General features: G+C 43.4%; 1 protein-coding gene across 1 annotated transcript; it reads left to right on the top strand.

The window, feature by feature from the left end:
- Positions 1 to 202: 202 nt before the first annotated feature.
- LOC115197782 (deformed epidermal autoregulatory factor 1 homolog) lies at positions 203 to 27,869 on the top strand. Its single transcript, XM_029759576.1, has 4 exons — positions 203 to 218; positions 20,006 to 20,103; positions 27,467 to 27,596; positions 27,682 to 27,869. The coding sequence occupies exons 1-4, from the start codon at positions 203 to 205 to the stop codon at positions 27,867 to 27,869; spliced, it is 432 nt and encodes a 143-aa protein (XP_029615436.1).

Here is a 27,869-nt window from a genome sequence, read left to right as displayed (position 1 = left end):
CGTCTGGAAAATCTGCTGGCTGCCCACGGGCGTCCAGAACGGGCCCTGTTGGTTCCACCTCCAGGCCCTCCAGCTCCCATCCCCATGGAGCTAGCGGGGGGCGCATCGAGGGGGACCGGAGGAGGAGGCTCCTCCTGTACCCGGTGTGGTCGGAGAGGACACACTGCCGACCGGTGCTGGAGGAGCTCGTTTGGGAGTCGGGATGGCAGGCACCCCAGGTGAGTAAGCACAAGCCTCACCCAAAGCTCCCTGTTGGCCATATGTTTTTGCTAATACATTTTCCTGAGTTTTCTTCCTCTTTTCAGCATAAGGCGCTAGTCGATTCAGGCGCAGCTGGAAACTTTATGGATCGTGGGCTCGCATTAAGGCTTCCCCTGGTGTCGTTGGACCAACCTTTCCCCGTGCACTCCTTAGATAGCTGACCATTAGGGTCAGGGCTGGTCAGGGAGGCCACGGTTCCACTGGACATGGATTAGTCTCTTCCTCATTGATTCGCCTGCGTTTCCGGTGGTGCTGGGGATTCCCTGGCTGGCCAATCACAATCCTGATATTTCATGGAGACAGGGGGCTCTCAGAGGGTGGTCAGAGGAGTGTTCAGGTAGGTGCATAGGAGTTTCCATCGGTACGACGACGGTGGAAAGTCCAGACCAGGTTTCCACTGTGCGCATTCCCTCTGAATATGCCGATTTGGCTATCGCCTTCTGTAAAAAGAGGGCGACCCGATTACCACCTCATCGATGAGGGATTGCGCGATAAACCTCCAGGTAAACGCTACACTTCCCAGGAGTCACGTCTACCCATTGTCACAAGAGGAGACGCTGGCTATGGAGACATATGTCACGGAATCTCTGAGACAGGGGTACATTCGGCCCTCCATGTCACCCGTCTCCTTGAGTTTCTTTTTCGTGAAGAAAAAGGAAGGAGGTCTGCGTCCGTGCATTGATTATCGAGGTCTAAATTCCATCACAGTGGGGTTTAGTTACCCGCTACCTCTCATCGCTACGGTGGTGGAATCATTTCACGGAGCGCGTTCTTTCACGAAACTGGACCTCAAGAGCGCGTACAATCTGGTGCGTATTCCGGGAAGAGACGAGTGGAAAACCACGTTTAGTACCACATCGGGCCACTATGAGTACCTCGTCATGCCGTATGGGTTAAAGAATGCTCCAGCCATTTTTCAATCCTTTGTAGATGAGATTCTCAGGGACCTGCACAGGCAGGGTGTGGTGGTGTGTATTGATGACATCCTAATCTATTCCGCCACACGTGCCGCGCATGTATCCCTGGTGCGCAAGGTGCTTGGGCGACTGCTGGAGCATGACCTGTACATTAAGGCTGAGAAATGTGTGTTTTACAAACGAGCCGTTTCCTTCCTGGGTTATCGCATTTCCACCCCGGGGGTGGTGATGGAGTGTGACCGCATTAAGGCCGTGCGTAATTGGCCGACTCCGACCACGGTAAAGGAGGTGCAGCGGTTCTTAGGGTTTGCCAATTACTACCGGAGGTTTATCCGGGGCTTTGGTCAGGTGGCTGTTTCCATTACCTCACTGCTGAAGGGGGGGCTGGCGCGCTTGCGCTGGTCAGCAGAGGCGAACAGAGCTTTCAGTCGTCTGAAGGAGCTGTTTACCGACGCTCCCGTGCTGTCTCATCTGGACCCCTCTTTGGCATTCATAGTGGAGGTGGACGCGTCCGAGACTGGGGTGGGAGCCGTGCTATCACAGCGCTCGGGCACGCCACCAAAACTCCGCCCTTGCGCTTTCCTTTCAAGAAAGCTCGGTCCGGCAGAGCAGAACTATGATGTGGGGGGACCGGGAGTTGTTAGCTGTAGTCAAAGCTCTGAAAGTGTGGAGACATTGGCTTGAGGGGGCTAAGCACCCTTTCCTCATCTGGACTGACCACCGTAATCTGGAGTACATCTGGGCAGCTAGGAGACTGAATCCACGTCAGGCCAGGTGGGCCATGTTCTTTACCCGATTTAGTTTTATGATCTCCTATCGGCCAGGCTCGCTTAACATGAAGCCCGATGCGCTGTCCCGCCTACATGACACCGAGGAGCGGGCCATCGATCCAACTCACATCCTACCAGCGTCATGCTTGGTAGCACCGGTGGTGTGGGAGGTGGACGCGGAGATCGAGCGGGCGTTACGGTTGGAACCTGCACCCTCTCAGTGTCCAGCAGGTGCTCAGTACGTGTCGCTTGGTGTCCGTGATCGATTGATTCGATGGGCCCATACACTTCCCTCTTCGGGTCACCCTGGGATCGAGAGGACAGTGCGGAGTCTTAGGGGAAGTACTGGTGGCCCACGTTGGCTAAGGACGTGAGGCTTTATGTCTCCTCCTGCTCGGTGTGCGCTCAGAGCAAGGCTCCTCGACACCTGCCTAGAGGGAAATTACAGCCCCTCCCCGTTCCACAGCGGCCGTGGTCGCACTTGTCTGTGGACTTTCTCACCGACCTTCCCCCATCTCAGGGGAACACCACGATCCTGGTCGTTGTGGACCGGTTTTCGAAGTCCTGCCGTCTCATCCCATTGCTCAATCTCCCTACGGCTCTACAGACTGCGGAGGCCTTGTTTACCCATGTCTCCCGGCACTACGGGGTGCCCGAGGACATCGTTTCTGATCGGGGTCTCCAGTTCACGTCCAGAGTTTGGAGGACGTTCATGGAACGGTTGGGGGTCTCGGTCAGCCTAACGTTGGGTTTCCACCCCGAGAGTAATGGGCAGGTGGAGAGAGTGAACCAAGAAGTGGGTAGGTTTCTGCGGTCATATTGCCGGGACCGGCCCAGAGAATGGGTGAGGTACGTCCCATGGGCAGAGGTAGCCCAAACTCCCTACGTCACTCTTCTACTAACATATCACCATTCCAGTGCGTGTTGGGCTACCAGCCGGTCCTGGCTCCATGGCACCAGAGCCAGACCGAGGCTCCTGCGGAGTGGGTACAGCGCTCGAAGGACGCTTGGAGAGCCGTCCAGGAATCATTAAGGAAAGCGAGTGGACGGCAGAAGAGGTGCGCTGACCAGCACCGCAGTGAGGCCCCTGTGGTCTGGCTCTCGGCCCGAAACCTGCCCCTCCGCCTGCCCTGCCGGAAGCTGGGGCCGCAGTGTGTGGGGCCATTTAAAGTTCTGAGGAGGATAAACAAGGTGTGTTACCGGTTACAACTTCCTTCTTACTACCGTATTAACCCCTCGTTTCATGTGTCTCTCCTCAGGCCGGTGGTGGCTGGTCCCCTGCAGGAAGGTGAGGTGCCGGAGGTCCCTCCACCCCCTCTGGACATTGAGGGGTCCCTGGTGTACACTATACGTGCCATTCTGGACTCCAGACGCTGGGTGGGGGGCCTACAGTACCTCATGGACTGGGAGGGGTACGGCCCGGAGAAGGGGTGCTGGGTACCGATGAGGGATATTTTGGACCGTTCACTTCTGAGGGACTTCCACCGCCTTCATACGGATCGCCCTGCGCCTCGTCCTCCGGGTCGCCCTCGAGGCCGGTGGCGGCGCGCTGCGGGAGCCACGCGTCAGGGGGGGTACTGTTACAAATCCCACCGAAGGTGGCTCCCCTGCCTGTTCGGGCGGCGCTCGGCGGTCGAAGTCGCCGGCCTACTAGCCACCGCTGATCCCTTTTTCCTTTTCTGTTTGTTTGGTCTTATTGGTTGCACCTGTTCCCGGTTTTGTTTCTTGATTTGTGTTTATTTAAGCCTGTTAAACCCGCCCAGGTTTGTGCGGGATTATTTCACTGTTTTGTTATTTGGATGTCCTGGCTGGCGCCTTATTTTCTCTCCGGACTGTTTTGCCCTGTGTTTTGGGTTGGTCTATCTTATTACGCGCCATTCTGTTTTGGCGTGACCGTTTTGTGCCGGAGAAATAAAAGACATGATACTTACCCTCTGCTCTCTGCGCCTGACTCCAACCACCACTCCTAGATTCCCTGACACTTGGTCAGATTGCAGTTGCAAATGAGAACTTGTTCTCAACTTGCCTACCTGGTTAAATAAAGGTGAAATAAAACATTTAATTTCAAGCCTCTTCTCCAGTTGTAGTCTCTCATGTTGAGGCTCATTTTATTTGGGCGGCGTATCCCGAGACATAACCCTCAAAGTATTTAAATCCACCCTTCGCCTTGTGTATATGTACTGTACCACAATTTGGAATTACCACAATTTGGACAGGCTCCAAATTCATTGGAGCAGGAGGCTGGGAAGAGATGTCACTTGTTTCAAAGCCAATCGTTTTGGATGCATTGATCTCCGAGTGAGAGGGGTAGGAATATATGGAGGTGTCATCACATAAGGAGCAGGGCGGACTGTGACCACTTCCTGTCTGGTAAGGAAGGCCTGATATTTGTAAAGCTGTGCTCCTTTGGTGCAGTGGGAAGATGGAGCAAAGCCCTGACAGGGACTACTTTGGGAAACACGTCCCCCTAACTGTTTCCTCAATCTGAGGCCCGCAGACCCTCGTAGCCTCCTGTCTAAGCAGCTCCATTTGATTCTGAACTCTCTTCACCACTGTCTTGTGCTTGTATGTGGCTAGAGCTGTCTGGTAAGCCAAATCCCTCAGAGATGAGTCACACAACCTCTCCTCAGCCAACACCTTGAAAATCCTCGCTAGGTCTACTAAGGTAGACTCTTGGAAAGGAACAATGCTCACTGTTATGTCCTCCAACTTGACTCCACACATTCTCACCTTTTCAGACAGATGGTTAGCGATGATGTTGTTGTCCCTCAAAGCCTGGAGCTTGTTCAGTGCCTCTGAACTCTTTCTGAGGCTGATGAGAGAAATGGTATGGACCAACTCCTCGGCCAGGCTGCCAACCAACTTGAAAGTCAGGCTTAGCTGTCTCTCAAATCAAATTAAATTGTATTGGTCACATACACATGGTTAGCAGATGTTTTTGCGAGTGTAGTGAAATGCTTGTGCTTTAGTTCCGACGGTGCAGCAATATCTAACAAGTAATATAACAATTCCACAACAACTACCTAATACGCACAAATCTAAGTAAAGGAATGGAATAAGAATATATACATATAAATATATGGATGAGCAATGACCAAGCGGCATAGGCAAGATGCAATAGATGGTATAAAATACAATATATACATATGAGATGAGTAACACAAGATATGTAAACATTATTAAAGTGGCATTACTAAAGTGACTAGTGATCCATTTATTAAAGTGGTCTATGATTTCAAGTCTGTATGTAAGTAGCAGCCTCACTGTGTTCGTGATGGCTGCTTAACAGTCTGATGACCTTGAGATAGAAGACATTTTTCAGTCTCTCGGTCCTAGCTTTGATGCACCTGTACTGACCTCGCCTTCTGGATGGTAGCGGGGTGAATAGGCAGTGGCTCGGGGTGGTTGTGTCACATCTGCTCCTGCTACGCCCTCTGGTGTTCATCCGGTGTCTTTTTGACATGCAGTTACTCCCCCTGTACACTCTCTCTCTCCCTTTCCCTCTCTGTGTGATTGTGTGGTTGGAGACAGGTGTGCTGGAGTCAAAGCAGATCCCTACCAGCTGCAACTTGTTCCATAATCAAGACCTCTATAAATACTCAGTCCTGACACTTCTACTCTGTAAAATCGTAATCTCTGCTTAGTCAGTTCATGATTCTAGCCATTTATGAATATTCAAGACCCTGTTACTCTGCTGTGCCTGTTTCCCTGCCTGACACTGTTTATCCTCTCATTGCAGTTTACCGCTCTGTCTCTGGCTCCTGTCTCCTGTTCCACATCTCACCACTCAACTACCTTGCTCTGGATTTTACTCACCACCACTACCTTGGATTCCCCTCGGGACCTGTTTACCCTGTTCTACTCAACTTACTCCAACCTCAGTTTCCACATCTGTTTTTCCTGCAACTCATCCGAGCTTCCCCGGATCTGCACTCCATATCTCCCTGTGTACAATAAATATTTTGGTTCATTCATCCCTGTTTCCTCATCTGAGTCTGCTCTTGGGTTCCCCTGGGTTGCTCCGCTAACAGGTTGTTGTCCTTGATTACCTTTTTGGCCTACCTGTGACATCGGGTGCTGTAGGTGTCCTGGAGGGCAGGTAGTTTGCCCCCGGTGATGCGTTGTGCAGACCGCCCCACCCTCTGGAGAGCCCTGCAGTTATGGGCGGTGCAGTTGCCAAACCAGGTGGTGATGCACAAATGAGAGCATCCTGTCGGGCTGCATCTGTAAAAGTTGAGGGTTTAAGGTGACAAGCCAAATTTCTCCAGCCTCCTGAGGTTGAAGAGGCGCTGTTGCTCTTTCTTTACCTCACTGTCTGTGTGGGTGGGCCATGTCAGTTTGTCTGTGATGTGTACGCTGAGGAACTTAACTTTCCACCTTCTCCACTGCTGTCCTGTCGATGTGGATAGGGGGGTGCTCCCTCTGCTGTTTCCTGAAGTCCATGATCATCTCTTTTGTTTTGTTGATGTTGAGTGAGAGGTTGTTTTCCTGACACCACACTTCAAGTGCCCTCACCTCCCTCTATAGGCTGTCTCGTTGTTGTTGGTAATCAAGCCTACTACTGTTGTGTCTGCAAACTTGATGACTGAGTTGGAGGCATGCATGGCCACGCAGTCATGGCTGAACAGGGAGTACAGGAGGGGGCTGAGCACGCACCCTAGTGGGGCCCCAGTGTTGAGGATCAGCGACGTGGAGATGTTTTCTACCTTCACCACCTGGGGGGCGGCCCATCAGGAAGTCCAGGACACAATTGCACAGGGCAGGGTTGAGACCCAGGGCCTCAAGCTTAATGATGAGCTTGGAGGGTACCATGGTGTTGAATGCTGAGCTGTAGTCAATGAACAGCATTCTTACATAGGTATTCCTCTTGTCCAGGTGGTATAGGGCAGTGTGATGCCGATTGCATTGTCTGTGGACCTATTGGGGCAGTACGCAAATTGAAGTGGGTCTAGGGTGACAGGTAAGGTGGAGGTGATATGATCCTTGACTAGTCTCTCAAACTTCATGATGACAGAAGTGAGTGCTACGGGGCGATAGTCATTTAGTTCAGTTACCTTTGCCTTCTTGGGTGATTTTCTGTAGACCCTGACACATACGTCTCGTGTCTGAGCCGTTGAATTGCGACTCCACTTTGTCTCTATACTAACATTTCGCTTGTTTGAATGCCTTGCGGAGGGAATAACTACACTGTTTGTATTCAGCCATATTCCCAGTCAACTTTACATGGTTAAATGCGGTGGTTCGCGCTTTCAGTTTTGTGCAAATGCCGCCATCCATCCAAGGTTTGTGGTTAGGGTAGATTTTAATAGTCACAGTGGGTAGATATTGTTTTGACGGTGACCTCATCCCTTATGGTGTGTAGACTGCATCATCTCTTTATCTTCCTCCACTTTATTCTGCGTAGGTAAACTGAAACGCAAGGAGACAAACTTGTAAATTACTTAATCTAGAAAGAATTTGACCTACTACTGTAAAAATCTCACAAAATACATCATGTACTGTAGATATAGAAATAAATCAAATGACAAAAACAGACTTTGAAGAGTCTCCATTGCAACATCTGCAATGCTTTCCATTAGGTTTATTCCGAAAGAATGTCATTAATTAAGTCCCAAGGACCTATACTCAATATTCATCCATTTCCATCTACTCACACTATAAAAGATAAAAGACAAAGCAACAGCTTATCAGTTTGGCCTCTATCTATGGTGTTGTATCTAATGCTATGCACTTTATCATCCAATGGGTTTTCAGGAGGAGAGGAACGGGGATACGAGGAATCAAGGAAATGCAATTGAGATTTTCCTAGGTGCAGGTTGTAAAATTAGGCCTGCTACCTGGGCGCATCAATTTAGTTTTGTATGAGGCCATGTCAGCAATCTTTATGTAATGAAAGTAGCCTAATTTCTATGGAAGACCAAAGTACTCAAAATGAAATATGTAAAGGAATGAATATATAAATGGATAAATAATGAAATACCACACAGTCCAGATGAAATAAAAAAATAATAATAACTGAATGAATGAATACATAATTAAATATAAGATTTTATTGTGAAATGATTCAAGAATATTCAATGAGATTTTTTCATGTCACTTTTCAAAATAATGTTGCAATATTTAATTTCATAATAAAATTGCTTTTTTCATTAGAACTTTTATCATTTCATAATGGTGCTTCATCACATGATACATTTCCGAATTTCATGGCCTTTTTCATTTCATGGCCACTCTTTCCATAATCGCAAGGGATATGTCAATCAATTCTATTTGGCAAGGTCAAGTAGGTCATTGGTTCAAAGCCCTTGAGCAAGATTGTAAGGCAAAAGTAGTGACCACTGGCGGATTTACCATTAAGCAGAAGAGGCAATTGCCTCAGGCCTCACATCATCAAGGGGCCTCATGAGCTGGGCATAAAAAAATGTAATAAAAAGAATATTCAAGTAATTTATCCTCTTGAGCCACCCCATTCTCCACTCAAGGCATAATAAATAAATAATAAAAACATACCATCAAAATCTGTCTGTTTAAGTTAGACATTTTTGCATGGGCTGCGTCTCAGTCCACCGCATCTGCCAATGCCGACCTTCCGCATCTGCGGTGGAAGGTGGTAGAGCAACACCAGTGTTTACCAGATCAGGGGACATCTCAAAAATCAGTCTTCTCACAAATGATGTGTAGTGAGGTGTCACTAATTTACACCACTATTTAGCAATTTTCTGCCATGGACTTCCCCAGACTTACCCATATTATTAGAGAAGCCTGGTTCTCGACGAGGCTAGTAGAAACCCAGCCCCGGGCCATTAGACTTTAGGTGGATACAATATGCATTTCTTTAGTAAAAAAGACATTCTGTCTGGCCAAAAAGTGTATGGCATGCTCAGACTGGCCTCTGCTAGTGGCCTCCAAATCTCTATGTTACATATTGGCTAAAGTAAAAAATATTGCTGAAGTCAACAGCATCTAGCGTTGACCTATTTTTTTAAGTAGCTACTCTGCTCAACAATGGATGAAAACCACAAGTGTATATCAGAGCTTCTCCGTAAAGCCGCTGATTGTTTGGAAAATTACACACCAAACACTCCACATGTTGGCAAAATACCTAGTTCCCTGTACGATTATAGACCAGAAAAGCTGCAGATTAGGAGCAGCGCGCGAAGGGTTGTGTGTGGGTTGTAATTATGCTTCCACAGTCACAATTATAAATAAACCCCGCACATTCAACACTTTATTTTCCTAAAATTTGACTTTAAAACTAACCACACTGCTAACCTTATGCCTAACCACAACCTTAAATTAAGAAAAATTTTGTTTTTAGAATGTAGCCTATTTTGACTTTGTAGCTGTGGAATCTTGTTGAAACTGTGTGAGTGTGTCTGTGTCCAACTTTTGCTGTCCTCAACTTTTGCTGTTTGCTGTCACTCAGTCAGAATGCGCATCAGAATTTAATATGTTTTCCCTACCTTCACCCCGCTTGTTAGATGCTATCTATGCACATAGAGCTCGCCAGCTTGTAGTCCTAAAACCCAGAAATTAGTTACCTCTGGTTCGTTCAGCCATCCCTATGGAATTAACGGGGAAAGAATAGGGTTTTGGGATAAAATCCAAAACTAAGGTCTGAGGTTAACAAAGGCTTAGGAGATCTTATCTGTTTTCTTCTATGAGTTTATACCAGTCAGTTAGTTGAATTATGAAGCGTTTGTGCTTTTTTTATTATATAAATGCTTCAAAATTGACAAAAAGTGACGTTAGCTGATGAAGATTATCTCATAGAACATAACGTATAAGATCTCCTAAGCCTGTGTTAACCACAGACCTTACTTTAGCCAAAAACCCTACAAAAACGCCATTAATGTCCCCATAGGCTTTGTCCAACGAACCATGGCGGAGTTAGTGCCTAAAAAAATACGCCATTACTATTTCTCTCTATTGCTTCCTAGCAAACATCCTCACCATTTGATTTAGCCATCACTATCATAGAGAGGCTGCTGCCAACATACAGACTCAAATCTCTGGCCATAAATGGACTTAATAAAGGTATCACTAGTCACTTTATATAATGCCACTTTAATAATGTTTACATATCCTACATTACTCATCTCATATGCATATACTGTATTCTATACCATCTACTGCATCTTGCCTATGCCGCACGCCATCGCTCATCCATATATTTATATGTACATATTCTTATTCATCCCTTTACATTTGTGTGTATTTGTGTGTATAAGGTAGTTGTTGTGAATTTGTTAGATTACTTGTTAGATATTACTGCATAGTCGGAACTAGAAGCACAAGCATTTCGCTACACTCGCATTAACATCTGCTAACCATGTGTATGTGACCAATACAATTTAATTTGATTTGATTTGATGATTAGACCGAATCATGGATAATAACAAAATATACTCAGGGTAATCATAATCCTATCAGGACAATTGCCCATATCCGTTAAAGCTGCAATATACGTTTTGGGCGACCTGACCAAATTCACATAGAAATGTCAGTTATAGATCTCAGTATCATTGAAAGGAAGTCTAAGAAGCGGTAGATCTGTTCTATGTGCTCTATTTCTATGCTTCATGCGATTAAGTTTAGTTTTTGCTTCTTATACTTTCAGTTTTATACACCAGCTTCAAACAGTTGAATATACAATATTTTTGGTTATTGAAAATATATATTTTAGATGGTACAATGATTATCTACACTGTACATTGCTTGTTTTGCCACACAAACTGAAATTAGGCGAACTATTAGAATTTTAGCAACCAGGAAATGGCAGATTGATTTCTGCATATTGCACCTTTCTGATACTCGTTTTGTCCGACTACTCACCACACCCCTCCACAGAGGTATGGCATACCTAGCTCCATCCTAAATGTATTTTACTTCTTCGATTCGTTTTTTTGTTTAACCTTTATTTAACTAGGCAAGTCAGTTAAGAACAAATTCTTATTTACAATGACGGTCTACCATGGCCAAACCCTAAACCGGACGACGCTGGGCCAATTGTGCGCCGCCCTATGGGACTCCCAATCACGGCCGGTTGTGATACAGCCTGGAATTGAACCAGGGTCTGTAGTGACGAGATGCAGTGCCTTAGACCGCTGCGCCACTCGGGAGCCAAAATGACCTATGGCGGTTGGCATCCAATAAATATTGCGTTACCGCCACCAACTAGACTGGGGTATAAATCCCTTATACTTTGCGTGGAAAAAAGGTAAAGGGAAAACAATTAAATAAATCAATAAAAATACCCTGCCATCTAACCCTACACTTGTTAAAAACCAACCAACCTAATCCACTATTTAAAACTATCTGGTCCCACCTCAGGCCAACGGCCTGGAAGGACAGGACACCACCACTCAACACACCCTGTAACTATTCTGACGTCAGATCTCGTACACCCAAATACTTCTCCGCAGCTGTCACCACAACCTCTATTTTCTGCGACTTAGTCCATCCTTGCAGTAGAGTTGATAACCATTTCTATGAACGTTAAGAAGCCAAACTTACTGAAGCATATATCACTCGTTGGCATATCCCTTTGTACTGGCACAGATCTACTACTCACACGAATCCTCTCAGGATCCCTCCCCCTTGATCCATCTTCCTCTACTTTCACTGCTTCAGCATACGGCACCCTCTGCACTACTCTAACCATGGCAACCTCAACCTGCCTCTATCGCACAGGACACTTCTGAATCCCAGCCCCATGGGCACTCCTACAATTGACATATACCGCTTCTTTCCCCAATACTACACATTCCTTTGTCTCATGCCCTTTTGCACACTTCTCACACCTAGGAACCTCTGTCCTACACACTGCTGCCACATGCCCATAAGCTTGACACCTGTAACAATTTAATGGATTCGGCACAACATCTCGTACGGGATAAATGAAAGAGATAATGACTCTTCTGTTTCACCACTCACGCCACCCTGTCTGCGTTGCACCAACTGACGAGCATCACAAACACCTGCAATTTTCCCCTGCAGTTGATCCACTTTCACATTTACAGCTACCCCAGTAATCACTCCTTTCAATGGCAGGCTTTTCTTGTGTACAAAACAAGTCACAGCTCTTGTCTCCATTTGTGTGGTGTGGGGCAGGGCACAAGACTATTTCCAGTTACCTTCACCGATTCCACAGCACCCAACTCCATTTTCACCCACCCTGAAACCACATATGGATCAGCCAAAAGGCAGGGGTCCACTTTCTCTAAAAATGTCACTCCTACCGTCACAGACTCATCTTTATCCTGACCATCGGTGCAAGCCTCGGGCTCCAAGAACTTCACCACACCTGCCACCTCTGATAATTCGCCCTCATTAACTTCTATTTTGTCTCCAGACCTCAATCCGCCGTACGCCTCACTCTGGTTGTACTTTCCATTTTCTTTGTTGACAAAACATCTCCCTTTTTTCCACCATCTTCAACCGATTCAAGCTCACCCTCTACCTCCCTCACTCTCTTCGACCTCCTACGCCTCTTTTTTCCCCTCCATTCCTCCTCCATATTCCAAGCATGCTTCTCCTTATGATAAAATAGCACTTCTCCTAATATACATCTCATTCTTGCCCTCTTAAGGGATGCCATTTCCCCTACCCAGAAATCCTTCTGGGCACCGTCCTTCACAACCCTGTCCAGCTCATCCAATCTTACTCTACCTCCATTCCACCCTAACGGTCAGGTAAAATTCAACAGGGTAAAGTAATCAATCGTTAAGGATTTACCAATCAGTGGCTAAAGATTACCCATCTGCACTGATTGAGATAATATACACTTTATTTACAAAAGTATGTGGATACCCCTTCAAATTAGTGGATTCTGCTATTTCAGCCACACCCGTTGCTGACAGGAGTATAAAATCGAGCACACAGCCATATGCAATCTCCATAGACAAACATTGGCAGTAGAATGGCCTTACTAAAGAGCTCAGTGACTTTCAACGTGGCACAGTTATAGGATGCCACCTTTCCAACGAGTCAGTTTGTCAAATTTATGCCCTGCTGGAGCTGCCCCGTTCAACTGTAAGTGCTGTTATTGTGAAGTGGAAAAGTCTAGGAGCAACAACGGCTTAGCCGCGAAGTGGTAGACCACATAATCTCCAGCTAGGACTCCATCCTAGCTGGAGGGGTGCTCTCATCTTATCTACGAACATAGACAGGGCTCTAACTCCTCTAGCTCCACAATGAAATAGGGTGCAGGCTAGGCAGCAGGCTGTTAGCCAGCCTGCCAGCTTAGTGGAGTCTGCCACTAGCACAGTCAGTGTAGTCAGCTCAGCTATCACCATTGAGACCGTGTCTGTGCCTCGACCTAGGTTGGGCAAAACTAAACATGGCGGTGTTCGCCTGAGCAATCTCACTAGAATAAAGACCTCCTCCATTCCTGCCATTATTGAAAGAGATCGTAATACCTCACATCTCAAAATAGGGCTACTTAATGTTAGATCCCTCACTTCAAAGGCAGTTATAGTCAATGAACTAATCACTGATCATAATCTTGATGTGATTGGCCTGACTGAAACATGGCTTAAGCCTGATGAATTTACTGTGTTAAATGAGGCCTCCCCTCCTGGTTACACTAGTGACCATATCCCCCGTGCATCCCGCAAAGGCGGAGCTGTTGCTAACATTTACGATAGCAAATTTCAATTTACAAAAAAAACAACAATGACATTTTTGTCTTTTGAGCTTCTAGTCATGAAATCTATGCAGCCTACTCAATCACTTTTTATAGCTACTGTTTACAGGCCTCCTGGGCCATATACAGCGTTCCTGGTCTGAGTTCCCTGAATTCCTATCGGACATTGTAGTCACAGCAGATAATATTCACATTTTTGGTGACTTTAATATTCACATGGAAAAGTCCACAGACCCACTCCAAAAGGCTTTCGGAGCCATCATCGACTCAGTGGGTTTTGTCCAACATGTCTCTGGACCGACTCACTGCCACAGTCATTCTCTGGACCTAGTTTTGTCCCGTGGAATAAATGTTGTGGATCTTAATGTTTTTTCTCATAATCCTGGACTATCGGATCACCATTTTATTACGTTTGCAATCGCAACAAATAATCAGCTCAGACCCCAACCAAGGAGCATCAAGTCGTGCTATAAATTCTCAGACAACCCAAAGATTCCTTGATGCCCTTCCAGACTCCCTCTGCCTACCCAAGGACATTAGAGGACAAAAATCAGTTAACCACCTAACTGAGGAACTCAATTTAACTTTGCGCAATACCCTAGATGCAGTTGCACCCCTAAAAACTAAAATCATTTGTCATAAGAAACTAGCTCCCTGGTATACAGAAAATACACGAGCTCTGAAGCAAGCTTCCAGAAAATTGGAACGGAAATGGCGCCACACCAAACTGGAAGTCTTCCGACTAGCTTGGAAAGACAGTACCGTGCAGTATCGAAGAGCCCTCACTGCTGCACGATCATCCTATTTTTCCAAATTAATTGAGGAAAATGAGAACAATACGAAATGTATTTTTGATACTGTCACAAAGCCAACTAAAAAGCAGCATTCCCCAAGAGAGGGTGGCTTTCACTTCAGCAGTAATAAATTCATGAACTTCTTTGAGGAAAAGATCATGATCATTAGAAAGCAAATTACGGACTCCTCTTTAAATCTGCGTATTCCTCCAAAGCTCCGTTGTCCTGAGTCTGCACAACTCTGCCAGGACCAAGGATCAAGGGAGACACTAAAGTGTTTAGGATTATATCTCTTGACACAATGATGAAAATAATCATGGCCTCTAAACCTTCAAGCTGCATACTGGACCCTATTCCAACGAAACTACTGAAAGAGCTGCTTCCTGTGCTTGGCCCTCCTATGTTGAACATAATAAACGGCTCTCTATCCACCGGATGTGTACCAAACTCACTAAAAGTGGCAGTAATAAAGCCAAACCGTGACCCAGAAAACATAAAAAACTATCGGCCTATATCGAATCTTCCATTCCTCTCAAAAATTGTAGAAAAAGCTGTTGCGCAGCAACTCACTGTCTTCCTGAAGACAAACAATGTATACGAAACGCTTCAGTCTGGTTTTAGACCCCATCATAGCACTGAGACTGCACTTAGGTGGTAAATTACCTTTTAATGATGTTATTACCGAGGCTCTGCATCTGTCCTCGTGCTCCTAGATCTTAATGCTGCTTTTGATACCATCAATCACAACATTCTTTTGGAGAGATTGGAAACCCAAATTGGTCTACACAGACAAGTTCTGGTCTGGTTTAGATCTTATCTGTCGGAAAGATATCAGTTTGTCTCTGACAAATCAACTGTAAATTTCGGTGTTCCTCAAGGTTCCGTTTTAGGACCACTATTGTTTTCACTATATATTTGACCTCTTGGGGATGTCATTCGAAAACATAATGTTAAATTTCACTGCTATGCGGATGACACACAGCTGTTCATTTCGATGAAACATGGTGAAGCCCCAAAATTGCCCTCGCTAGAAGCCTGTGTTACAGACATAAGGAAGTGGATGGCTGCAAACATTCTACTTTTAAACTCGGACAAAACAGAGATGCTTGTTCTAGGTCCCAAGAAAAAAAGAGATCTTCTGTTAAATCTGACAATTAATCTTGATGGTTGTACAGTCGTCTCAAATAAAACTGTGAACGACCTCGGCGTTACTCTGGACCCTGATCTCTCTTTTAAAGAATATATCAAGACTGTTTCAAGGGCAGCTTTTTTCCATCTACGTAACATTGCAAAAATCAGAAACTTTCTGTTCACAAATGATGCAGAAAAATGAATCCATGCTTTTGTTACTTCTAGGTTGGACTACTGCAATGCTCTACTTTACGGCTACCCGGATAAAGCACTAAATAAACTTCAGTTAGTGCTAAATACGGCTGAACCAACAAATGTGATCATATTACTCCAGTGTTAACAGGAAGCCAGTGTAGGGAGGTTAAGGCAAGGGCTGATTTCAATGTTTTACTGCTAACCTACAAAGCATTACATGGGCTTGCTCCTACCTATCTTTCCGATTTGGTCCTGCCGTACATACGTACACGTACGCTACGGTCACAAGACGCAGGCCTCCTAATTGTCCCTAGAATTTCTAAGCAAACAGCTGGAGGCAGGGCTTTCTTCTATAGAGCTCAATTTTTATGGAATAGTCTGCCTACCCATGTGAGAGATGCAGACTCGGTCTCAACCTTTAAGTCTTTACTGAAGACTCATCTCCTCAGTGGGTCCTATTATTGAGTGTAGTCTGGCCCAGGAGTGTGAAGGTGAACGGAAAGGCTCTGGAGCAATGAACCACCCTTGCTCTCTCTGCCTGGCTGATTCCCCTCTCTCCACTGGGATTCTCTGCCTCTAAACCTATTACAAGGGCTGAGTCACTGGCTTATTGGTGTTCTTCCATGCCGTCCCTAGGAGGGGTGCGTCACTTGAGTGGGTTGAGTCACTGACGTGGTCTTCCTGTCTGGGTTGTGCCGTGGCGGAGATCTTTGTGGGCTATACTCGGCCTTGTCTCAGGATGGTAAGTTGGTGGTTGAAGATATCCCTCTAGTGGTGTGGGGGTTGTGCTTTGGCAAAGTGGGTGGGGTTTTATCCTTCCTGTTTGGCCCTGTCCGGGGGTATCGTCGGATGGGGCCACAGTGTCTCCTGACCCCTCCTGTCTCAGCCTCCAGTATTTATGCCGCAGTAGTTTATGTGTCGGGGGGCTAGGGTCAGTCTGTTATATCTGGAGTATTTCTCCTGTCGTATCCGGTGTCCTGTGTGAATTTAAGTATGCTCTCTCTAATTCTCTCTTTCTTTCTTTCTCTCTCTCGGAGGACCTGAGCCCCAGGACCATGCCTCAGGACTACCTGACATGATGACTCCTTGCTGTCCCCAGTCCACCTGGCCATGCTGCTGCTCCAGTTACAACTGTTCTGCCTGTGGCTATGGAACCCTGACCTGTTCACTGAACGTGCTACCTGTCCCAGACCTGCTGTTTTCAACTCTCTAGAGACAGCAGGAGTGTAGAGATACTCTCAATGATCGACTATGAAAAGCCAACTGACATTTACTCTTGAGGTGCTGACTTGTTGCACCCTCGACAACTTTGATTATTATTATTTGACCATGCTGGTCATTTATGAACATTTAAACATCTTGGCCATGTTCTGTTATAATCTCCACCCGGCACAGCCAGAAGAGGACTGGCCACCCCTCATAGCCTAGTTCCTCTCTAGGTTTCTTCCTAAGTTTTGGCCTTTCTAGGGAGTTTTTCCTAGCCACCGTGCTTCTACACCTGCATTGCTTGCTGTTTGGGGTTTAAGGCTGGGTTTCTGTACAGCACTTTGAGATATCAGCTGATGTAAGAAGGGCTATATAAATACATTTGATTTGATTTGACAATCTCACAGAACGGGACCGCTGAGTGCTGAAGTGCGTAGAGCGTAAAAATCATCTGTCATCAGTTGCAACACTCAATTCCGAGTTTCAATTACTGTTCGCCGGGAGCTTCATGAAATGGGTTTCCATGGCTGAGAAGCCACACACAAGCCTAAGATCACCATGCACAATGCCAAGCGTCGGCTGGAGTGGTGTAAAGCTCGTTGCCATTGGACTATGGAGCAGCGGAAACGCGTTCTCTAGAGTGATGAATCACGCCTCACCATTTGGCAGTCTGACAGATGAATCTGGGTTTAGTGGATGCCAGGAGAACGCTACCTGCCCCGATGTATAGTGCCAACAGTAAAGTTTGGTGAAGAAGGAATAATGGTCTTTGGCTGTTTTTCATAGTTTGGGCTAGGCCATTTAGTTCCAGTGAAGGGAAATCTTAATATTACAGCATACAATGACATTCTAGATTATTCTGTTCTTCTAACTTTGTGGCAACAGTTTGGGTAAGGCCTTTTCCTGTTTCAGCATGATAATGCCCTTGTGCACAAAGCGAGGTCCATACAGAAATGGTTTGTTGAGATCAGTGTGGAATAACTTGACTGGCCTGCACAGAGCCCTCACCTCAACCCCATCGAACACCTTTGGGATGAATTGGAATGCCGATTGCGAGCCAGGCCTAATCACCCAACATCAGTGCCCGACCTCACTAATGCTCTTGTGGCTGAATGGAAGCAAGTCCCCGCAGCAATGTTCCAACATCTGGTGGAAAGCCTTCCCAGAATTGTATGGGGTTGACGGGGCGACAAACTCCATATTAATGCCCATGATTTTGGAAGGAGATGTTAATTATACATTCTGAACACAGAAATCCTAAAATGGTAAGGTACATGAGTTTGAAAGTGCAACAGTACACCTTCATGGAGTTGCTCTTTCTTTCCTCTGTATATACTCTGTCCCAGAGTCTGAGCTTGCAGAGAGGGTTAGGCAGAGCAGTGATATCTGACCAATTAGCTGCTTGCTTTCAAAATGCCCACTCCTTTCAACACACCCACTCCGACACATCCACTCCTCCACAAGATCATACTTTGGTTGCTATATTTGTCTGTAGCTAACCTATTCTCAAGATACTTTGGGCGCCTTCCAGTGGTATCATTAGGTCTAGGCTTCCGGGGCTTCAAATCAAATCAAATGTTATTTGTCACATACACGTGTTTAGCAGATGTTATTGTGGGTGTAGCGAAATGCTTGTGTTTCTAGCTCAAACAGTGTAGTAATATCTAACAAGTAATATCTAACAATTCCACAACAATACACACAAATCTAAAGTAAAGAAATGGAATTAAGAATATATAAATATTTAGCTTTCTGCCATCTATTCCCAGTTTCTGGTTAGGGTAGGTTTTAATAGTCACAGTGGGTACAACACCTCCTATACACTTCATGATATACTCAGTCACCGTATCAGTGTATTTGTCGATGTTATTCTCATAACATATCCCAGTCCACATGATCAAAACAATCTTGAAGCGTGGCTAGCTTTGCTGGCTAGCCATTTTGGTAGCTACACTCTTTAAAAAAAAGGGTTTCAAAAGGGTTCTTTGGAGGGATAGGGTTCTACCAATAACTGTTTAGATCAGAATTACCCTTTTTATAAGACAAGGGTTATTCGTAAGGCAAAGAACCTAGAACCTTTGACATCCTAAGAACCGCATTTGGAAGAAAGGGTTCTTTGATGATTCTTTGGAAGGCAAGATGTCTCAGCATTCAATCTTCCCTACCCTGGCAGTCATTACATAGGAATTACATATCACTTTGCAAGCCAGCATAATGTGACTTGCAGCCCTGATATGGCCTGTAAACCAGGAGATTCCTAAAACCACTGTTTTAGGGTATAACTAGGCCCTCAAATAAAGGCCTTATGGTATATGTAATGTATTGTCATAAATAATTCGATTTGAAATGCTAATAAGGCTGGTGGAAGAGGGTAGAGGGTTCTAGGAATAACCTTTAGATGATAAAATGGTTATTGGTAGAACCCTTTATAGAGGGTTCTAGCTAGAACCATATACAGGGGGTTCTTTGAAGAACCCTACATAGAGAGTTCTAGATAGAATCCTCTGCAAAGAGTTCTACCCAGCACCAAAATGGGTTCCTCCATGGTTACAAACCGAGGAACCTTGAATGGTTCTACTGACTGGCTTGCTAGCTGAGATCAAAGAGATGAGATAATGTTTTCCTGACTGAAGCACATATTTTCTGAAAGTGACACATTGAACTGAAGCTGAAATTTACTACAACATTATATTTAACCCTGTTTAATAGGATAAATTATCCATTCTGTTAACTTCTGATTATAGAGTGATCTGTTCTTGCAATTTGTATTCTATTACATTTCAGATTTAGATATGAACATTTTTCACGAAGTAGTTTGAGTTACTGTTTCAAGTGAACTTTAGTTAAATTAACTATATGTTTCTTAAGGGTAGCTTTAGCGTAGCTTAACTTCTTCCAGTTTGAAATACTTGGTAGCTTGGTAAATTATATTTTCAGAGTAGCTTCCCCAACACTTTTCACTAACTAGTGTAACCTATTCACATAGGCCTACTACAAAAGAGACAAGCCAGCCAGTGATATACAGTAGCGTTATTGAAGAATCTTATACACTTGACTATTTCAACCTGTGATGTCTCACAACAGAAGGCACAACAGTCACTGTGGCAGATGTCCATGCATCCGAGGACAATATGTTCACCACAACCTTGGCCACCTCAGTCTCCATCCCTGAGCATGTTCTTGTAAATTCTCACATGATGGACTTTTTTAATCTGAATATCTTGTGGTGTAGGCCTAGTAGTGGAATTGTATTGGATGCCAACAGCTGCCGCACTAGACCGCAAAATGAGCATTTAACAGTTGTAGTTCTTGTTCCATTAATTTGACCTTAGGGGAGAGTGAGGTAAATTGAGCCTAAGAGGAAAGTTGAGCCACCCTTGCTTCTAGAAAACCATAAACAAAATGAATTATTTGACCAAACATTTAGGAAGAGTACATCATTTCATGGAAGAAACCACATGGAAAAAGTGATAAGCAAGTTAGTTCCGAAAACAGATTTTCACCAAGTCAAATGAAATGGTTGAGTTAGAGGCTTAATGATACTTGAATCTAAACCAAAGTAGATACTTTTAAGATTGTTCTATACATCAGTTGGGGTCTTTATAAGCTTCCATATTAGGTCCTAAACCTAGCATGAAAGGTTAAGTTGAGCCAATGGCAAGTTGAGCAAATTGAAGTATTTTATTCCCAAATGTAATGCAAGGCATTATTGATGGGATATGAGGTAACAACAGGGCCTAGCCTATGTTAAAAGTGTTAAAAACATTTGTTCGGTGTTAAAGGTGCTTAAAATTATTAAAAGACAAAAAGTGATTGTGATTATGTTGAATTGTGTTTGAGAAATAAAGATAGACATGGTTTTAAAAAGGTAGTGGTAATATTTCATTCAGTACAGAAATATATAAGCGGCAACTTCTTATGGCTGGGTGGCAGTATTGAGTAGCTTGGATGAATAAGGTGCCCAGAGTAAACTGCCTGCTACTCAGGCCCAGAAGCTAAGATATGCATATTAGTAGATTTGTAGATTTGGATAGAAAACACTCTGAAGTTTCTAAAACTGTTTGAATGATGTCTGTGAGTATAACAGAACTCATATGGCAGGCAAAAACCTGAGAAAAAAATCCAACCAGGAAGTGGGAAATCTGAGGTTTGTAGTTTTTCAAGTCTTGGCCTATCCAATATACAGTGTCTATGGGGTCATATTGCACTTCCCAAGGCTTCCACTAGATGTCAACAGTCTTTAGAACCTCGTTTGAGGCTTCTACTGTGAAGTGGGGGAGAATAAGAGCTGATTGAGTGAGAGGTCTGCCAGATGGGCATGAGCTTCAGCCATGCGCACGCCCGTGAGTGGTAGCTGAGTTCCATTGCATTTCTAAAGACAAAGGAATTCTCCGGTTGAAATCTTATTGAAGATTTGTGATAAAAACATCCTAAAGATTGATTCTATACATCGTTTGACATGTTTCTACGAACTGTAATGGAATTTTTTGAGTTTTTGTCTGGCCTGCGCGTCGTGAATTTGGATTTGTGAACTGAAGGCGCGAACAAAAAGAAGGTATTTGGACATAAAGGATGGACTTTATCGAACAAAACAAACATTTATTGTGGAACTGGGATTCCCGGGAATGCATTCTGATGAAGCTCATCAAAGGTAAGTGAATATTTATAATGCTATTTCTGACTTCTGTTGACTCCAACATGGTGGATATATGTATGGCTTGTTTTTGTGTCTGAGCGCCGTACACAGATTATTGCATGGTGTGCTTTTTCGGTAAAGCTTTTTGGAAATCTGACACAGTGGTTGCATTAACCTGTTATGGATAGGGGGCAGTATTTTCACGGCCGGATAAAAAAACTTACCCGATTTAATCTGTTTATTACTCCTGCCCAGAAACTAGAATATGCATATAATTGTTTGATTTGGATAGAAAACACCCTAAGGTTTATAAAACTGTTTGAATGGTGTCTGTGAGTATAACAGACCTCATATGGCAGGCCAAAACCTGAGAAGATTCCAAACAGGAAGTGCCCTCTCTGACCATTTCTTGGCCTTCTTTATTCTCTTTATTGAAAACAGTGGATCTCTGCTGTAACGTGACACTTTCTAAGGCTCCCATAGGCTCTCAGAAGGCGCCAGAACGTTGAATGATGACTTTGCAGTCCATGGCTGAAAAACAGTAGCGCATTTGGATTGTGGTCAATCTGAGAACAATGAGACGGGTCCGCGCGTGCACATGAAGAGTCAATTTTTCATTTTCAGTCTTTGAACGAAAACAACGACTCCCGGTCGGAAAATTATCGCTATTTTACGAGAAAAATGGCATAAAAATTGATTTTAAACAGCGTTTGACATGCTTCGAAGTACGGTAACGGAATATTTTGAATTTTTTTGTCACGATACGCGTCCACGCGTCACCCTTCGTTACCCTTCGGATAGTGTCTTGAACGCACAAACAAAACGCCGCTATTTGGATATAACTATGGATTATTTGGAACCAAACCAACATTTGTTGTTGAAGTAGAAGTCCTGGGAGTGCATTCTGACGAAGAACAGCAAAGGTAATCCAATTTTTCTTATAGTAAATCTGAGTTTGGTGAGTACCAAACTTGGTGGGTGTCAAAATAGCTAGCCTGTGATGGCCGGGCTATCTACTCAGAATATTGCAAAATGTGCTTTCACCGAAAAGCTATTTTAAAATCGGACATAGCGATTGCATAAAGGAGTTCTGTATCTATAATTCTTAAAATAATTGTTATGTTTTTTGTGAACGTTTATCGTGAGTAATTTAGTAAATTCACCGGAAGTGTTCGGTGGGAATGCTAGTTCTGAACATCACATGCTAATGTAAAAAGCTGTTTTTTGATATATATATATGAACTTGATTGAACAAAACATGCATGTATTGTATAACATAATGTCCTAGGAGTGTCATCTGATGAAGATCATCAAAGGTTAGTGCTGCATTTAGCTGTGGTTTTGTTTTTTGTGACATTATATGCTAGCTTGAAAAATGGGTGTCTGATTATTTCTGGCTGGATACTCTCCTGACATAATCTAATGTTTTGCTTTCGTTGTAAAGCCTTTTTGAAATCGGACAGTGTGGTTAGATAAAGGAGAGTCTTGTCTTTTAAATGTTGTAAAATAGTCATATGTTTGAAAAATTGAAGTTTTCGGATTTTCGAGGAGTTTGTATTTCGCGCCACGCCCTATCATTGGATATTGGAGCGGTGTTCCGCTAGCGGAACGTCTAGATGTAAGAGGTTATTAAGGAGAAGTTTATCTAAAGTTCCATGCATAACACTTGTATTTGCATCAACATTTATGATGAGTATTTCTGTAAATTGATGTTGCTCTCTGCAAAATCACCGGAGGAGGCAAAGCATTACTGAAAATAACACGCCAATGTAAACTGAGATTTTTGGATATGAATATTAACTTTATCGAACAAAACATACATGTATTGTGTAACATGGAGTCATATGAGTGTTATCTGATGAAGATCAAAGGTTAGTGATAAATTGTATCTCTATTTCTGCTTTTTGTGACTCCTCTTTGACTGGAAAAATGGCTGTGTTTTTCTGTGACTAGGCGCTGACCTGACATAATCGTTTGGTGTGCTTTCGCTGTGAAGCCTTTTTGAAATCGGACACTGTGGTGGGATTAACAACAACTTTATCTTTAAAATGATGTAAAATACTTGTATGTTTGAGGAATTTTAATTATGAGATTTCTGTTGTTTGAATTTGGCGCCCTGCACTTTCACTGGCTGTTGTCATATCGATCCCGTTACCGGGATTCCAGCCATAAGAAGTTAACTTCTCCTGTCCGGTGGGTCAACTTACCCCATACCTGGGATACGTTGTTCAAAGATACTGTTGTTTTTGGACAAGCTATGTTTTTAAGACTGTAATGTTTATATGAATTCTGATTATTTCCAGGGATACAAAACATCCTGAAATATATCTAGATGTCTTTGTTAGAAAGAATGCTATATTTCCCTTGACGTAGTGATGCTGAATGTAAAAACAATTCTCAACTTACCCCACTTTTCCCTAGCTACCACTCACTAGACTAGGCCTATAACGTCAGGGGGCTAGCCTATTTGTACTATTTTCTTCAACCTCTTACAGTGCCTTGCAAAAGTATTCATCCCCTTGGCGTTTTTCCTATTTTGCTGCATTACAACCTGTAATTGAAATAGATTTTTATTTGGATTTCATGTAATGGACATACCCAAAATAGTCCAATTTGGTGAAGTGAAATTAAATAAATTACTTGTTTCAAAAAATTCTCCCCCAAAAATTATGGAAAAGTGGTGCTTGCATATGTATTCACCCCCTTGCTATGAAGCCCCTACGTAAGAACTGGTGCAACCAATTACCTTCAGAAGTTACATAATTAGTTAAATAATGTCCAACGGTGTGCAATCTAAGTGTCATATGATCTGTCACATGAGTGAAAAAAGTATTTGATCCCCTGCTGATTTTGTACGTTTGCCCACTGACAAAGAAATTATAAGTCTATAATTTTAATGGTAGGTTTATTTGAACAGTGAGAGACAGATTAAACAGCGTTTGACATGCTTCTAAGTACGGTAATGGAACATTTTGACTTTAAGTCTCTCGTTCCGCGCTCGCGCGTTATGCCTTTGGATAAGTGATCTATACGCACAAACAAAACTGAGGTATTTGTACATAAATATGGATTATTTCGAACAAAAACAACATTTCTTGTGGAAGTAGCAGTCCTGGGAGTGCATTCTGACGAAGATCAGCAAACGTAAGAGCATATTTCTAATACTAATTCTGAGTTTAGGTTGCCCCTTAACTTGGCGGGTGTCTGAATAGCTCACCGTGATGGCTGAGCTATGTACTCAGAATATTGAAAAATGTGCTTTCTCTGTAAAGCTATTTTAAAATCTGACACAGCAGTTGCATCCAGTGGTAGTCTATCTTTAATTCTTAAAATAATTGTTATATATTTTGTCAACGTTTATGATGAGTATTTTTGTAAATTGATGTGCACATTCACCGTAAGTTTTGGTGGGAATACATTTTCTGAACATCACGCGCCAATGTAAAATGCTGTTTTTGGATATAAATATGAACTTTATCGAACAAAACATACATGTACTGTGTAACATAATGTCCTAGGAGTGTCATCTGATGAAGATCGTCAAAGGTTAGTGCTTCATTTAGCTGTGTTTTGGGTTTTATTGACACATGTCCTTGCTTGGAAAATGGCTGTGTGATTATTTTTGTCTATGTACTCTCCTAACATAATCTAATGTTTTGTTTTCGCTGTAAAGCCTTTTTGAAATCGGACAATGTGGTTAGATTAACGAGAAGTTTATCTTTAAAATGGTGTAAAATAGTTGTATGTTTGAGAAAGTTGAATTATGACATTTTGTTGTTGTTGAATTTTCCGCCCTGATATTTCACTGGCTGTGTCCCGCAGGTGGGACGCTAGCATCCCACCTAGCCCATAGAAGTTAAGGGGAAACATTTAAATGTCTTGGAATGGCCTAGTCAAAGCCCAGACCTCAATCCAATTGAGAATCTGTGGTATGACTTAACCTGTTGAGGCCAGGGGGCAGGATCTTATCCCGGTATTGGGATTCATTGTCATGTGACCATGGCGGGGAATTCAAAACTGCAAGAGTAATCATTTCAAATAATCAAATAATCAACTATTTTCCTCCATTTGAAAGATATATCTCCTAAATCTAACCACGCTGTCCGATTTTCAGAGGCTTTACGGAGAATGCATAAAGTTAGGTTATGTGAGGAGAGTACATTGACAATAGCTGCGTGTAATGTTTAGCCAATTCAAAGAAGGGCATCAACAGACAGAAAACTAGCTAGAATTATGCACTTACCTTTGACAATCTGCATCAGATGACACTCATAGGACATTATGTTAGACAATACATGCATTTTTAGTTCCATCAAGTTCATATTTATATCCAAAAACAGCATTTACAGTCACGGTGAAATTCAGAATTTTTTTCGGCTCGAATGCTCCCAGTGAATCCAGCATTACAAATCACGGAATTACTATTCGAAAACATTGGTAAATTATAATATTGTCATTCAAAGAATAATATATTATCATCTCGTAATTGCTACCGAATGGCCAGATCTCAAAATAACTTTACTGGGAAATCACATTTTGCTATAAACTGGGTACTATGCTAACAACATAAGCTAAGCTATAAGCTAAGCTAAGCTATACCGTTAGCATTAGCATCATCTAATATCGATAATAACATTCTAAATATCCCCTTACCTTTGATTATCTCCATCAGAAGGCGCTGCCAGCGATCCCAGGTCCAGAACAAATGTGGTTTCTTTTGATAAAGTTCATAATTTATGTCCAAATAGTTAGCGTTCAGTAGGCTCCCACAAAATGAGGTGGGCAGTGTAAAGTCACGCCGAAAAGCTAAAAAAAACCTAGTAAATAATCTATTTATGTTTGTTCAAACATGTCAAACGTTGTTTAGCATTAATCTTTTGGTCCATTTTTAACGTGAAACATCAGTAAACATCAGTAATATTTTCACACAACCTATCAAGTGTCTAGAATAAACGATTATGACAAAGACACTCTTCTCAGATTCATGCGCAGGCGCAAAAAATGAAGTGATGACGTGTCAACTTGTAAGCATTCTAATTCGGTCTGTATTCATGACAGATGCTTCCAACAACTTTCTAAAGATCGTTGACATCTAGTGGAAGCAGTAGGAGTTGCGAACTGAATCCTTTCTCACTGTGGTATCTTTAAAACAATGACACTAAATAGTACACAAAATTCTCATTTTTTTAAATCTATTTTTCACAGGTTTTTGCCTGCAATATGAGTTTTGTTATACTTACAGACACCATTCAAACTGTTTTAGAAAATTCAGAGTGTTTTCTATCCGAATGTGTTAATAATATGCATATCCTAGCTTCTGAGTTGGTGTAGGAGGCAGTTAAAAATGGGCACATATTTTTTTCAAAATTCTCAATACTGCCCCCGTGGCCCGTAGAGGTTAAAGATTGCTGTACACCAGCGGAACTCATCAAACTTGAAGGAGCTGGAGCAGTTTTTCCTTGAAGAATGGGCAAAATTCCCAGTGGCTAGATGTAACAAGCTTATAGAGACATATCCCAAGAGACATGCAGCTGTAATTGCTGCAAAAGGTGGCTCTACAAAGTATTGACTTTGTGGGGGTGAATAGTTATGCACGCTCAAGTAATTTATTTTGGTCTTATTTCTTGTTTGTTTCACAATAAAAAATATTTTGCATCTTCAAAGTGGTAGGCATGTTGTGTAAATCAAATGATACAAACCCCCCAAACAACCTAGAATTAAATATATTTTAATTCTAGGTTGTAAGGCAACAAAATAGGAAAAATGCCAAGCGGGGTGAATACTTTCGCAAGCCACTGTGTCTGAAAAGAAACAGATCATGTAAAACCAGACCCATATGCCACATAACGTCCCCAGCAGCACAGACTGTGCAATGTAATGTTTCTCTCTGCTCCTCCCTCACATGACAGACTGGCAGGACCAACCTACAGATGGGCAATGGTGTCAATCCCCAGAAGGCCACTCTGATAGTGGTTCACACTCATGGGAGCATAGTGGACGCAACAGGACTGATGAACTCTGCAGCCGCCATGACCTCTGGTATGCTCTAGGGAATCTCAGTTACAAAAATAAATATCAGTTGTCATGGTAACTTCAGTGTTGTGTATTATCTTGTCATTCCCAGGCCCCCAGACTCCCTCTACTCCAATGACCTTAAGGCATGGGAAAAATGGCTCAAAGCACAACTGGGACCCGTTCGCGTACAACATCGAGCAGCCAGTGTGCTCCATGAACACCAGCGGCATGCTGTACAAGATTAGACTGGTCTCATGTAGCTGTAGGTGTGGCCACAAAGTGGAGCTCTTGGTTTAA

Source organism: Salmo trutta, chromosome 7, assembly GCF_901001165.1.
Source record: "Salmo trutta chromosome 7, fSalTru1.1, whole genome shotgun sequence".
In the NCBI taxonomy this organism is placed as follows: Eukaryota; Metazoa; Chordata; class Actinopteri; order Salmoniformes; family Salmonidae; genus Salmo; species Salmo trutta.
Note: the sequence above shows the minus strand (reverse complement) of the source record. Positions and strands in the feature narration are given on the sequence as shown.

Coding starts and splice junctions, on each gene's coding strand:
- LOC115197782 (XM_029759576.1), top strand. Junction 20,104..27,466: donor CCATCCCTGAGCATGTTCTT/GTAAATTCTCAC, acceptor CTCACATGACAG/ACTGGCAGGACCAACCTACA. Junction 27,597..27,681: donor TGCAGCCGCCATGACCTCTG/GTATGCTCTAGG, acceptor TGTCATTCCCAG/GCCCCCAGACTCCCTCTACT.